At 33.5% G+C, this 15,107-nt stretch overlaps 1 protein-coding gene across 2 annotated transcripts in view; it reads right to left on the bottom strand.

Moving 5' to 3' along the window:
* Nucleotides 1–390: 390 nt before the first annotated feature.
* PARP8 (poly(ADP-ribose) polymerase family member 8) overlaps nt 391–15,107 on the bottom strand; it is a 186,554-nt gene continuing 171,837 nt past the window's right edge. For both annotated transcript variants that reach the window (XM_017533191.2, XM_017533192.2), the window contains exons 24-27: nt 14,772–14,845; nt 13,570–13,639; nt 12,606–12,690; nt 391–4,950 (exon numbers count right to left, since the gene is read on the bottom strand). In XM_017533191.2, coding sequence (XP_017388680.1) covers nt 4,848–4,950; nt 12,606–12,690; nt 13,570–13,639; nt 14,772–14,845 — 332 coding nt within the window. In that variant the 3' untranslated portion in view covers nt 391–4,847. The remainder of the gene's footprint in view (nt 4,951–12,605; nt 12,691–13,569; nt 13,640–14,771; nt 14,846–15,107) is intronic.

Below are 15,107 nucleotides of genomic sequence, written 5' to 3'. Positions count from 1 at the left end.
AATGCTTTAAAAATCATTTTCTGATTATTTTCTAGGTCAAAAACGCTTAGAAAATTCAGGACAGTTCATTTGAAATGCTCCTTTAGATATTATGTCCAGGTGTTACAAATTGACACACAAACAAACATAAAATAATCTTTTGTTTCAATGCTATACTTCTTGACAGAATTTGAAATTAAAACGGCACTCATAGGATCAATTTAAATCTGTTGAAACGACATGGGGAATAATGAAAAGAGGTTTTTTTCTTTTTTTCCTTCATCTTAAAAATAAAAAGGGCAACGTCAGTTTTAGTTTCTTGAGTCCTTCAACTACATAGTCCCTAGAAGCAAGATTCATCAAGAGGAGAATCTAAAGCCTGAGTTTTCAAAATACTGCCCACATATACCGTACTTGTTAAACAAATTCAGATTTATTGAAAGTAAACATTTACATTGGCTACAATGTTGGAACTATTACAAAGCTGGATAAAAGAGGCTTTAATAGCAATAGAAAGCAAGAGCAATAAAAAGTGAATAGAGAAAATATCTGGCCTCACTGATCTCTTGGCAGTTATTTACATTATGTACATATTGTTAAATATTCATAATAATTCTAAGGCACCAAAGGCTGGCAGGTTGCAATACTATTCTGTGCACAAAAATCAAGAAATTTATTATAAAGAGGCTGTATCATTAAAGAAACATAGGCATATCTTAATGTTTACATAAAGGAGTGGCTGCATTTTTAAAAATCTCAAATGATACATTATATATTGGGCAGATTGAAGACATTATTTTTAGAACATTAAATTATATTGACTATGTAAATAAGCACTATTTTTTACTGACTTGCTGGTAAATGTGTAATGTAATCTGTTCTTCAACACTGCTTTTTTCACACTCATGGATATGTTTTGTCTAAAAACTACTTGAAATTCTTTTGACCTACAAAAACTTAGCCTAATATTTCATAGTGTATACAAAATTCCCAAGAAAAATTTACTGAGTAATAATATACATCATATATATATATAATCTGACAAAAATTTAGCAGACATTAAACGCCAAAATGCTTGAATATTCCGTCTGCAATTCTAGTGTAGCAGTTGGGTGTTTTCCTCCTTTAACTCTTTAGAGTGGGCGATTGTGGGTTTAGGTAATGGACATAAAATTGACCCAGGTAGAAAACCAATCTCAAAATAAACTAATTAATTTCAAATTTTGCAATCCAAATTCTTTCAAATAATGTATTGGGTGTTAACCCTGTCATATGTTACCAGTGACTGAAATATCCATGTTACCACATTGTCCAGAAGTAGCTGACATCTGTGTCCAGTATGGTCTTACTGTTGAATTATTTGATGACTTCTATTTGTAAATTTGTATTTGTTCCTTACATTGAAAACCCAATTTACCTTACCAACAGTCTATCATTTGTCTTGAGGTAGTGTTATAATAAAAATTCAGCAAGACAATAGAAACATCATAATGTTTGCAAAATGTGCTTCAAATGCCACCATGAAATCCATATTTATTGAGATGGTAGATGATCCAATGTTGAGTGGCCCCTTCATGACATATTAAATTACTATCTGATGAAGTTATCCAGACTTTTTAATGAGGATGATGAGTTTTTCGATAAAACTTTCTGAAATCCCATGGTCTAAGGCAAGTTATAGTTTTAAAAATATTTTTATTATACAAAGTACTGCTAAAATTCTTTCAGTTATTTAAAGATTCATAGACTTACATATTACAGATTTTCTTACTTTTAGCAAAGGGGAGAAAAATGAAAGAATTTCTTCTCTAAACTTAAAATTTTCAAAGAAAATCATTCAGAGCATTAACAATAGTTTGGGTTGGTTTTCTTTTATACTACATAGTATTTGACAATAACTTTAAAATTTGGCACTATTAAAATTAAATTTTAAATTAAAGAAACAGCTTCAAACCCAACATGTGACTGAGATTTACTGAGCAACAAGCATAAAATTCATTCCAGCATAGTGTACTCAAAGGCACCAAAAGTGCCTTACTATAATGCATTTTATAGCACTAGATTATTTGTATATTATTACTGTTTTCTGTTCTCAAATGTTCATTTCCTTCTCATTTAATACAGTAAAAGAGAACAGATTATTAATAGTAAAATGTTTACAAAATCAGTGATGCAGGAAAAAGTAGAGCTAATAAATTAATAATTTTCTTCCCCTACTTCAAGGGTGAAAATGAATGACTGCCTTCGCTCAGTGGGTTGCTATCTAAGTAGCAATGGCTACACAATTAATAAAATCGTTACAAAGCATCAGTGAACAGATTTCAAATAATTATAAAAACACAATACAATATCAAATGTTTGGAAGCATCAAATAAGTCAATAGATAATATTTTAATGAATGACTGAATCAAAGCATGATAACAGTGTTTAAATCTATAAAGTGTATGGACCTGTTTGGATTTTGGAAGCATATTAATATGCCAATGGTAGTAATTGAAATTAGATTCTTTAGAAATACAGAAAAGCATCTTTGTCAGTATATTATAGTATCCCTAATTTCAAAAAGTTCAATTTAAAAATAAGGCTGATTCTTCTTAGACTAGTTGCTTACAAAGGTTCTGACACAATTTTTTGAAACAAAATCTGTCATTCTGCATCATGACACAACACAATTAACTGTCCTAACAAGACATCTTATTTTATTATCATAAAAGATGCCTAGCATTAAACTATCAACTACTTAATCTCCTCTGATTGGTGAACCTACTCATATTCTTAAGTCAGCAGCAGCAGTTTTTATTATGCCAATTTTCCTTAAACAGCCTTTCTTGAGTCCTACAAGTTACCCTTCCAGTTCAGACTTCAATACTATATTCCTTACAGATCATTCAAATGTTAAGTAAAGCCATAATGGATTAGGTTAGCGGCTTTTAAACTATGCTGGAGGCACTCTACAGAGCTTATCGGAGGTGCTCAGTGGTCCTCGTGGCCAAACAGGTGGCATTCCAAGATCCCCTCTCCCAAATCTTGGTATTACATTTTCATGTTTCTCATGTATAGACTGTCCCACAAAATTAATTTGAAAAAATAATTCTGTTGCTTAAAAATGTTTTAAAAACACAGTTAAAGTGATCTGGGAGACTTGCAGCATCTTGGCAGAAAAAAGCAAGTGGTCCTCATGTCCCACGCTAATCTTCAAATAAGTGGTCACAAAACACTAGACAGGATATTATACCTTTGCCCTACCCCATTACTAATATCCCTCAGCTTAGCCCAGAGTTCAGAGGCACAAGTCAAAACAGATCAATGTTTTAAGTAGATACTAACAAAATGATTAACATCCCAACCACTTCAATTCTATTTATTTTTTGCAGAAATAAGTGGCATATCAATTATTTGCAATATAATAAAACAAATGATTAGCAAATACTTCCTAAACTGCAACCCGTAACAACACGTATGACCTTTTTCTAACCTTTTATGCCAGACAAACGAAATAAACACAGCAGTTATCATATTATACTTGCAAATGACTATACATTTTTATTTTTTCTTTCGACATAAATTAAAATCAGATAGAGCCTTGATTCAGGGTTTGAATAGAGTGGCAGACTCACTAATTAAACTGCTTTCACGAATGGCCTTATTCCAAAGACAACATGTAGGAAAATAAACACTGTCAATTAAAACTTGATGAATGAGAACTCTAGGACTCAAAGAATAAGAAATGATTTTGATGAAATTATGACTCTTGAAAAGGAAATGCTGAGAGCTGGTGTTATTGTTCTCTATAAACGTATTTGTGGTCTTTTAATATAAAAGAAGCTTCAAAGTTTGTGTTCTTTCTCAATATGAAAAAAAATAAGCAGAGGTATTAGATGAACAAATATAAAAATGCTGGTGTGGCATAAATAAAATTGTAAAATGTTTTGTTGTAGTAAATAAAAAATATATATGGTTTCTTTAAATTCTGAGGCCTTTCTTTTAAATATATAATCATTTGAATATAGGTTTGGTCTACCAGGCCACATATGTTCCCCAAATTATGACTTTTAGATAGCATTTTAAAAGAGTTGACTTTCTTTAGATAAGCAAAAAAATTGTCTGCAAATATTTTCAGTGAATGAATGGTGGTAAATTTGGCTCATATCTTGGTTTATGTCCAAATTTACTGCTTATTAAATATTATCTTCTTTCCATTAAATGAGGATAAAATTGTAAAGTTAAGCCATCTTTCTTGTCAAAACATACGTGTGAATATACACAAATATATTCACAACCACACATTTTGATGCATGAATCTATAAATGTGTATATTACACACTTTTTGGCAAAGCACTGCTACTAAGACCTAATTGTTTTGTATGAAGAAAAATAGAAGAATAGGGAACATCCCTTCCAAAACATTAGAATGCCCATACTAATTATATAGCACATCAGAATGTGCAAACATTATACTTATTGCAAAGTATCTGATAGATTTAGACGCCATTATAAAATGTTCTCAATTCTATTTTGGTAACCTAAAATGTCGGTATATAATACCAAATATCCAGTGAAAGAGCTTAATATAAAAATATCAGCACAAAACTGTTTTTTCAATCTGTTTATTGTGTGAGCAACCCAAACTTCAGTTTAAGTGCTGTTGAAATTTTATTACTAGATTCCATATCCCTACAGTTGATAAATTTTATACCATTTTAGGTATTTAACGAGATACTTAGAAATACTAAGAAAAAACAAATCAGTATTCAAAGGGTTAATTTTGTTTATAATAACAATAAATTATTTTATCATCTTCTTCAGTTCAAAATCCAGCTTTGAACCCGAGGAAGGCTTTCAGATCATGTTAATTAAATGGTGGTCCTTTAACCTGTAGCAGTTTGATTACCAATTACTCGGAGGATCTCTTTGTGAATGCCTCCTTCTTGTGTATTAATATTTGCATCTCCCACTTGGCCGTCTTCATAGCTGAAATATGAAACATAAAAAGATAAAAACATTTTGAAAGATGGCAGCATTTAAAACAGCTTAGAAGTGCTATTTGATACCTAAAATATAGCCCAAGAGAGTCAAAGCAAGTTTGTATGGCTATTTTTCAGTTGTATTTAACAATATGTTCTCATTGCTAAACACAGAACAGGCCATTATTTTATATCATGCCTAAATTTTCCCCTTTCTTGCATTTTTTAAATCCCCACATAAAGCACTGTCTGAGTTGTTGCATGAAGCTCCTCAGTGTTTTTGACCTTGTAGGCATTTCCCACAGCAGCTGCTACGAAATCTACTATAAAAAATATATAACAGCTTTAACTTTATGTTGCTTAGGTTCTGGACTTCTTTACTCTACTCCTACTTCAATCATTTCTTCATTTTCTGACTGATGACATTTCACTTTCTGCCACTGCTTCTTTGCCATGCCTGCTTTCTAATAATTATTCACCCATAACCAGTGCTGCCCTTTTTTCTTATCACTGGTTGCACTATTTAGTCTGACTGTAACCTATTCTTATTTATGCTGGCACTTCACAGAAGAACGCAGGCCTGCTAAGTTTACTTCAGCAGTAGAAGGACAGCAATTACTAAGTTCTTTAAAAAGAAATAATTACATTTTAGATGGTAATTCATTTTTCTCAAATAAACTTACTTGGGCAATAAGAATTTCCTAAGAATGAACTTTCAAGCTCTCATGATCATATTCAGAGGGGAACAAATGACAAATTAATTCTACTTCATAAAAATGGCTTCAAGACAGAAGCTTTAGAAAAGTGGAAATGACTTGAAAACAGATAACCAGGGATATAAGCACAGTGTCTCAAAGATTAATACTAGCCACTATCTTTTCCTGAAATAGCACAATACAGGAAAATGAAAAGATGACACACAGCAAAGAGAACCTAGCTCCTTACATAATCCACTGCTTCAACATCAAGTGATAATTGCATTTGTACCAAGTATAAATTCTTAACTAAATTCAAGGTTGTCTATTTGGCTAATTCTTACCCTGTAAGTTTGTGGTTTCAGATATACTTAGAAAAGTTCAATTTACATATACATGGCAATGACACCTCATGGTAAAATATTACCCTAAGAAAAAGAATGGGATATGTGGTACACAGCCCAATTACAAATATTTTCTCAGGACAGTAAGTGCTCTGTTACCGAGATTAATTCTCAGTCACTTTTATTGCATCCTCTTCCTTGGCCTTTCATTTCGGTGATGGTTTTATACATGAATCACACCTCCGTTTTCTCTCTTCTCATGATATGCAAACTCAATTATTTCAGCCCCTTCCAAGTTTTAACTATCACCCACATGCTGATTCCTAAAACCTACCTCCTATCCTTAGATTTTTCTCTCTACATAACTTTCCTACAGATAACACAAATTCAAGTATATTCAAAGCCCTTATTTTTTGACCCTAGGACTGCTACTTTTTATTCTATTCATATCTCAATGTGATATATCCTCATACAGCAACAGAAAACCTTTAGTCATTCCTGGCCTTTCTTTGTGCCTAACCCCAATTAATCACCAAGCCATCTCGCTTCCATTTTCCTAAATCCTCTGTCTACCTGATGCCATTACCTTTGTTTAGGCCTCCACTGTCATTCATGTAAATGAGTGATTTTCAAATTGCAGGTTGAGTATAACTAGTGGGTTGTGAAATATTTAGGTTGTCCAGACCAGCATTTTAAATGACTAGGATAGAATAGGATAGGATAAAGAACACTGACTTCACTACAGATAAAATTATTTTTCTAAGTCACAATGTCAAAACCATTTCTTTTTGTGGTGAGAAAAACTGACCTAGAATGTTATTACAACATTATAACTGATCTCTCTGTCTCTACACTTATTTCCATCATTTCTCCTACAAGACCTATTCCCCACCTATGCAAAATCGATAGAAAAATGGCCTCCACCTCACTTACAGAACAAAATCCAAGTTACTGGCAACAATACCGGTTCCTTCCTCATTCGAATCCAGACTTCCTCTCCAGTCATGCCTGATTGCTCCCCCATCACTCTTTTCAGTCAAATGGAAGGGTTTATCTACCCAAATGTTATGTAGCATTAGAAGTTAGTGGAGAAGAGATGAGACTCACATTATTTGAATAAATTACAATAATTTAAGACTGAAAGAGCACAGAGGGAGAAGAGAGAGCACAGAGCAAAAGTGGGAATGAAGGCAAGAGTGAGAACCAGAGAGACAGTGGGGAGAGAAAAAGAAAGACCGAGAGAGAGAGAAAGCATGCTTAAAAGTATTAAATAAAGTGGGTATTTTTTTACTGCCTAGGAAACCCACAAAAAAGTACAACAATTGTGGGTTGAAGGACAAAATTGGTCAAAGGCATTCAGATTTCTTAAATTTGATGCATACATAATAATCAAGAAAAATCAAACATCCATTTAATTTGGGCAACTGGCAAAGCTTAGACATATAAGTTGCTAGTGGCATTAGGGTATTTATTACAATAGCATTTACAGAACATGTCACAGCTATTTATGATTTAAGAGTAAAGTTCATTTATGTGTGAAAAGCAACAAAATTTAAAAGAAATAGAACATGAATGATATCACTAGGGAAGATGATACATTGGACTGGGATCTGGTAGAATGAAAAATGGAAACATCTAAAAGGAGATAAGAACTACTCATATTCCCAGGAAGTGTAAAAAGATTACTAAAATTTTAGTGAAAAATTAACCAATTTGCTTTAAAAATAATAGAAACTAGGATATTAGATGAAATTTAGCTGCCTGGAAATTTCTTAGGTATGTCAGAACATTTCATGAGTAAAAACTTAAAAGTATTGAAAACTTTTCTTCTGAAATGGATACAGCATTTTTTTGTGAGAGGTTTAAGATTGGCACATGTAAATCTGTTTCAGTCTCCCTATATCTGGAACCCAGAAACTATAGCACTGTTTTACATAAGCAATACAGAAAAGAAATTCGTTGTGAGCTGATTGACAGCCATCACTTATCCAAAGTATCTATAAGAAATCTGATGTTGCCAGGCATGGTGACTTGCACTTGTCATCCCAGCACTTTGGGAGGCTGAAGCGGGAGGATCACTCGAGCCCAGGAGTTTGAGACCCACCTGAGTAACATAGCAAAATCTCATCTCTACAAATTTAAAAAAAAAAAAAAAAAAAGCCGGGCATGGTGGTATGCACATCTGTAGTCCCACCTACTCAGGAGGCTGAGACAGGAGAATCTCTTGTGCTTGGAGGGTTGAGGCTGTAGCAAGCTGTGATCATGCCACTGTACTCCAGCCTGGGCTACAGAATGAGACTCTGGCTCAAAAAAAAATCTGATACTATAAGGACACAGTCTGCTTCATAGTGCATGTATAATCTTTTCATTAAGTTAGACCATCCAGCCTTTTGTCATTGTCTTCATTCGATGAATATTAAGTGGTTCTGCACAAGTCATTATGTGGATTCCCATGCACAGAGAGAGTCTGTACTTTACTAAGGGAGAAAATAGGGTTATACAATTAACTGTAGGACAAGGCAGCCTGAGCTGTTTAAACATAGGGTGAGCAAAATTCAGAGTAAAGACAGATTTCATTTTGGACTGGGAGGTCAGGGAAGGTGCCATGGAGAAGACCATGTTTCAATGAGCCTTAAAAAATAGGCTAATGGCCTAGCTGGTAAGAAGGCCAAATCATTTGGATTGACTGAGCAAAGGCACAATAGTGGAAAATACAACTTCAAGTTGTTTTAACAAAAGAACTTGGATAATAATTTCACTTAATCAGTGCTTTGTGCATGTAACTGAAGTAAGGTAAAATGAGCTCTATATGTTGCAGAATGCCATGTTTTTATTTAACTATCAGCCTGTATGGGCAAAGAATAATCACAACACTGCTTTAGGAAAATGAATATGGTATAAATAGTATGATCTTAGAATTTTATTAGCATAGGAATGTAGGCTGTACAACAAAATATTAATCCGAGTTAACTCTAAGTGGGGATAATATGGGACATTTTCTCCCTTTTTTGCTTATCTTCAATTTCTGAATACTAAAGAGGTATATCACTAGTGTAATAATGGTAATGTTTAATAAATCTTGCATTGCACAAAAGAGGTTGAGAGTGATGAAGAAATTAGAAACAGAGAGAACTAATAACCTTTTGATGTACTCTGCGGGAAAGAAAAATATATCCATGGGAATAAAGGCATTGGGAGAAAATTGTGAAAAGATAAACTTGGGAATTGATGACTATGGTGAGCAAGGAAAAAGAAATGGAAAACTGCAGCTTGGGTTTCAAGTTTCTTTGATGTATAAAATTCCTGCAAAGATTGGAGAAGATGAGATGTTGGCCAGGGAATTTAAATAATGGGTTCCTATTTGTACACTGGTTGTAAGGTATTGGTAGGCTTACAAGGCAAATACTCACCAAACAGTTATAACGTGAGCATTTTATGCATTCTTACATTCACATCTCCAACCCTTTTGAAAACAGCTTCCTTATTTCTATATATGGGTCTTAATGACCTAGTACACATACATTTCAAGGTTAGTCATGTAATCAAGCTTTACTCACAGTTTCCAGAAACTGGGAATTGGCTTGGATCTGTTTATAACATCTGAACTATTACATTTTGCCTGGAGCGCTTATATTTAATTAAATTTCTTCATTTTGGAATTTTGCAACAAAAATTTTTTGAACTTCTAATTCTCCTCTTCCCTTTTTTTTTAAATTGATTATCTTTCTTTAAATTTTACTTTCATTTTTTTGATACACCAGCCTGTTAACTAAAATTTCCCTCCAATTTTTCTCTCATTCTGTGTTGTTTACTTGTTGGCAAACATGTTATTAGTATATTATGTGACTTTTATCATCTCAACTGCAGAAATCAGATTAGCATGGGAGTTATTTTAATTTTTAATATTTTTACCTGATAACCGATTTTAAAAAAAGATAACCATATTAACTCATATCCTAGTCATTAGGCAAAGCTTCTAACATCCAGGATCACATAATTTATCAAAAATTAAAATAAAAAGAAAAGAAATTGAGTTTTTGTCTTATCTTCATTCTCATTGATTTATTCTTTTTCTAGGTGTTACCACGCGCTAGGGAGGCTCACCACTAGTCGAACTCTGCGATCATGTCTTTCATAGAGAAAGAAACTGATGGTTGCAATTAGAATGCACATTAATGAGTGGATAGATTCTCCTTCTGATATGTTTTGAATTTATCAATTTTCCTTAATAAGTCTCAGAGAAAAAGGATGAAATCTCATTTGTGTTTATAAAGCAATGAAAATTATCTTAATATGATATTTTCCCTTAGATTATTTAGGAAATATCTGAGTGTACTTCTCTTTTCTTATGATTTATCCTCAATTTTTGCTTATGAAATACAGAAATGCTTTTCTCCAGTAAACACCCCCAGAACACTTAAATCCCTACAGATAGGCGTTATGTATAATTTATCTAAAAGTTCAGAAGAATGGTACTGTCTATTTAAATATCGAAGGTTGTTTATTTAGCTCGATTAATTTGCATTTTAGCAAGATGCAGGAGTAGATGAACTGATTCAATGACAGGCTAAGAAAAGGACTCTGGAGTTAATTTTCTGTCAAAATCTCAAGATTTCTCAATGAAATAAATTCGTGACTGAAGGTTCCTTTTTGGAAGGCCAAGCATCTAATAGTGGATAACAATCAAGATAGTGAAGAAAGAAGAGAGAAAAAAATATTTAATGATCTTTTCAGTAGCCAAGGCCCGCATTGTGCTAAATTAATCCTCTTAATAACCTTTAAAGGCACTGTGTGCAGACACCTTCTCTAGGAGCCCCCAGGATTCTCTTGGAGTCCTTCTGCCCCAGGAGCCTGACCTGTAAGGACTTTCTCAATAAGCTACACTGTTCTCTAGCTTCTGGCAGGGTTTGGCCAATGGAGCTTCCCAGCACGACTGCTTCCTGCCTGTGTCCTTTTGTACCTGGGAATGTATAACAGCTCTGGTGCTAATAGATCCAGGGTACTACACAAGACCAGTGGTTTCCCTATAACCATACCTTGTAAATAATCTAATTGTGGATGACACAGAAATATTTTTCACGGGTCATCTGTTTCCTGTTTGGATTCTGACTGATACAGAAATTATTACAGAAATGATTATTACAGAAATGATTATACATAAATGATAAACATTATTATCATTTTACTGATGAAGCTTAGACTGGTTATACATCTAGGCAATATCACTTTACTAATTATTATTCAGCCAGGATTCAAACTATCTAATCAAAAGCAGGGCTCTTTCTACTATACTCAGTGCTGCCTCACTGTTAAGAAAGAAATCTATAGCCAGTAAATATCTATCGTAAGAACCATCACAGTTTTTAAATCATCCAAAAGAAAACCAGGCAGCTCATAAGTTTCACTGTGAATAGTCTGTCAACAAGCCAACAGATCCAATGCTGAATGTGCAGGGTTTTAGAGATACGCAGTATACTGAAGCAATCTTAAGAAGCAATTTTTCAGTTTCTTTTAAGAAAACGACATAAAGTACAAAACAGATACGCTCAATTCTCCCCTGAAATCCTTTCTGTGACAGGATCATGGATAAGGTGTGAAAGGCATGGGAAAAGGGTTGGAAGCCAAGCGTAGAGTGAAAGCTAGACTGGTCTATTGCACTCATTATTTAGGAATTAAAAATAATGCTTTTATATTTTAATGTAGCTCTTTTGACACAGTCGTGCCAAAAAAACCTCACATCAAAATGTACCGCACTGCCAGCCCATATTGTATGGAATGTAGATCAATCTTTTATAGGAAGACCTTTTCATGATTGTGTTCTTCATCTCAGTTCTACATTTTAAAAATAAAAGTATATGCATGTATGTGTATATATATACATACAAGTATACTTTTGTATGTATACTTGTATGTATATATATACTTGTATGTATGTAGATATGTATACTTTTGTATGTATACTTATGGTATGTATATACATACATATACTTTTGTATATGTATTTATTTCTATACATACACATACTACAGAGAGATGGTTAGAGAGACAGAGATGATGTTTTTCTTTTCTTGTTTTTTCTTCTTTTTTTTTTTTTTTGAGACAGATTCTCCCTTTGTCACCCAGGCTGGTTTGTAGTGGTGCTATCCTTGCTTACTGAAACCTCCACCTCTCGGGTTCAAACTCTTCTCCTGCCTCATCTCCCAAGTGGCTGGGACTACAGGCATGGACCACCATGCCCGCCTAATTTTTGTATTTTTAGTAGAGACGGGGTTCCATCATGTTAGCCAGGCTGGTCTCAAACTCCTGACCTCATGTGATCCACCTGCCTTGGCCTCCCAAAGTGCTGCAATTACAGACATGAGCCACTGTGCCCAGCCAAGATGATGTTTTTCTTTAGTTCTAAGTTAATAGCTGTTTTTCATCAGCTCTTCTAAATTAATAGCATTTAACCATTGTTTAGATTTTTTTAATGTTTTATTGAAAATAAAACAAAAATATTAGTTGATGATAAAATCAATTACATGTTATATCTTGCCAGCTAAAGAGACCAAACGATAATTCAGTCACCACTAACCCATTTGTGGCAAAGACAGTAACATACAAATTTGAGCATTTACACTTACACGAAAAAGAATCGTGTGCAGACATGGTCAGTATTGGGGACAACCCATATCTCTCCATGTTTGTGCAGGTCGGGTGAGGTGATCACTATAAGTGGGAAAAAAAAGTGAAGAACCACTTTATTCTAAAGGAATCCTAGTCCATTCCAACTTAATATATCCCTCCTCTTTGAAATCTAAAGCACAAGTACAAGCATTAATGAAAACACGAAAATTGTTTAACCTTACTGTCTATCAAGAAATATAGGTTAAAAACAGTGAAAGGCCATGTAACAACTTTATAATTTAAATAACAACTGGTATAACAAAAAGGAACTCATCTAAGTATTACAAAAAGAAGATAGGTCTTGATTTAAGAACTATGTAGAAAGTATGTTCATGTCCTACATAACCACTGTGTGTTGAAAACTTAAGACAGTTGACAGTAGTTACTAAAACTCCTAACACAAAAAGAAAAAATAAATTTTTAGCCCAAGTCATATTTTAAAGCAAGAACAAAGAAAGGTATATGATCTTGCAAATCACCCATCAATTTTTCTGTCCTAAGTACAGAATAAAATAGTAATTTCAGTGTAGGAACAGGAAGACCTAATAGGTTATCTCCTCAGTGCTTGGTTCATCTTTCACATTTTTCATCGTATCATATATTCAAATACCAACTTTAAGAGGAAGGTAGCACATTAACTAAAGAGATAAGGATTACTTGATCAGAAAGACATAATTACCATTCTGGAATTATCTGCCAGAAATAAAATATATCACTGTTTGAATTCTTGCCAATTCTGCAATTTGGTTTGAACCTTTATGATCTTCACTGTATCCATTTTTGCATTTGTGCCCTCTGAGATGGTCACAAGGACTAATGCTTTCCCTAATCCACTATAAGCACTCTGTAAATATACTTATATTCTTAATTATACATGAGGTAGGAACTAACACTATGAGGTTTGTAAAATTTTCAACTTACCTTCACATAAGGCTATGCATTTTAAATTACGGCTTTGCAAGAATTGAGATTGCTGTCCTTTTTTCTGTGACTAAATTTCAAAAAAAAAATTAAAACTTAGAGTCAGAATGGAACACTATAGTAAAAAAACTAACTGTTCATCATTAAAAAATAATAGTCACTAAGATGGCTCCGGGTGGGGGGGAGGCCTATTTAGACTACCATCAATTTCCTTGCATTCTCTTACTATTAAACTATTTTTGTTGCCTCATTTAATTTCTGTACATAATCATTACTAAATTATTCTTAAGATGAGTGAACTGAAAAATGTAAATTAGGGTTCAATAACCTCACAACATAGAATTAGAATTATTTTTACTAAAAGCTTGGTCTCTTTATTTCAAGGTAAACAAAATTAAATTTGCATGATCTTTTCAAACATCAAAATCAATTACTTCAGATCAACTAACTATCCAAAACCAACCCATGTTTTAATAGCATCATCTACTAGGTCACAGAGGTTTCAGGAACATCTCATGTAGAAAAACTGGGATGTTTTTGTTTTCAGATATTACATTAGCTATACTCTTTTTTAAAAATTTAAAGTAACATTATTTATCAGATGAATTTTTAATTTGCCCAGAATATACCTGCTTTCTCTGAAACAACACGGGATTGATGGTCATTCTCCTCTCTGCCCAGAATGTTCTTTCTCCTAGAGAGGCACATGACTCATGCACTCATCATCTGTAGGTCTTGACTCAAATGTCGCCTTCTTAGAATATCCTTTCCTGACCATCCCATTTAACATTCATCCCAGATCCCTCTTCCACTAGACAGCATTAAATGTCTTCTGTCACTGATTTATTTTTCTTCATAATATCTAGCATTCTATCTATATAAATATGTATTTTATTTATTTATATCCCTCAGTAGAATGTAGGCTGCAAGAGAACTGGAATACGTGTCTACTTTTGGCCATCACTGTATTCTACTGTCTAGGAGTATCTCTGCTATTACAGTGGTAGATAATAAATATCTGTCGAATAATCATCGTGTGGAGGTAATTTAGTTATTGCATCTCAGAGCGAGTTTTATTCCTTTATAAGTAATGACCACACTAAATAATTTTGCAGACTTAAAAAGCCTATTTTTCCAAGTTCTGCTGGCTAATGAGGCCACAGTTCACTAATCATAAGCAGTCACTCAAGTCACTACAACACCTGTGATGCATTGCTGCTTTTACTGCTCGAAGCTGGCTCGTCCTTGGCTGACACCTTCTGTTTCTTGTTCATCCCTGAAAACATCAGCAAAATAATAATTTAGGGACAAAGCTGTCTGATGCGGCTCAAAGTACAATCCACCTACTATGAAAAGTTCCATTCTAGCTAAAGTTTGATCACATCAGGCTAGAGACAGTAACAAAGGTCTGTGCCCTCAGCACCTGAGTCTATTTTTTCTTGCATTGAAAGCAAGAATAAAAATTCTTCTGCATAAAATTAATATAACTTAAAAATTCTATGTAGAATTTAACATTTCTTCTCATTAAGACAAATTAT

Source organism: Cebus imitator, unplaced genomic scaffold (assembly GCF_001604975.1).
Source record: "Cebus imitator isolate Cc_AM_T3 unplaced genomic scaffold, Cebus_imitator-1.0 Scaffold80, whole genome shotgun sequence".
Taxonomy (NCBI): domain Eukaryota; kingdom Metazoa; phylum Chordata; class Mammalia; order Primates; family Cebidae; genus Cebus; species Cebus imitator.
Note: the sequence above shows the minus strand (reverse complement) of the source record. Positions and strands in the feature narration are given on the sequence as shown.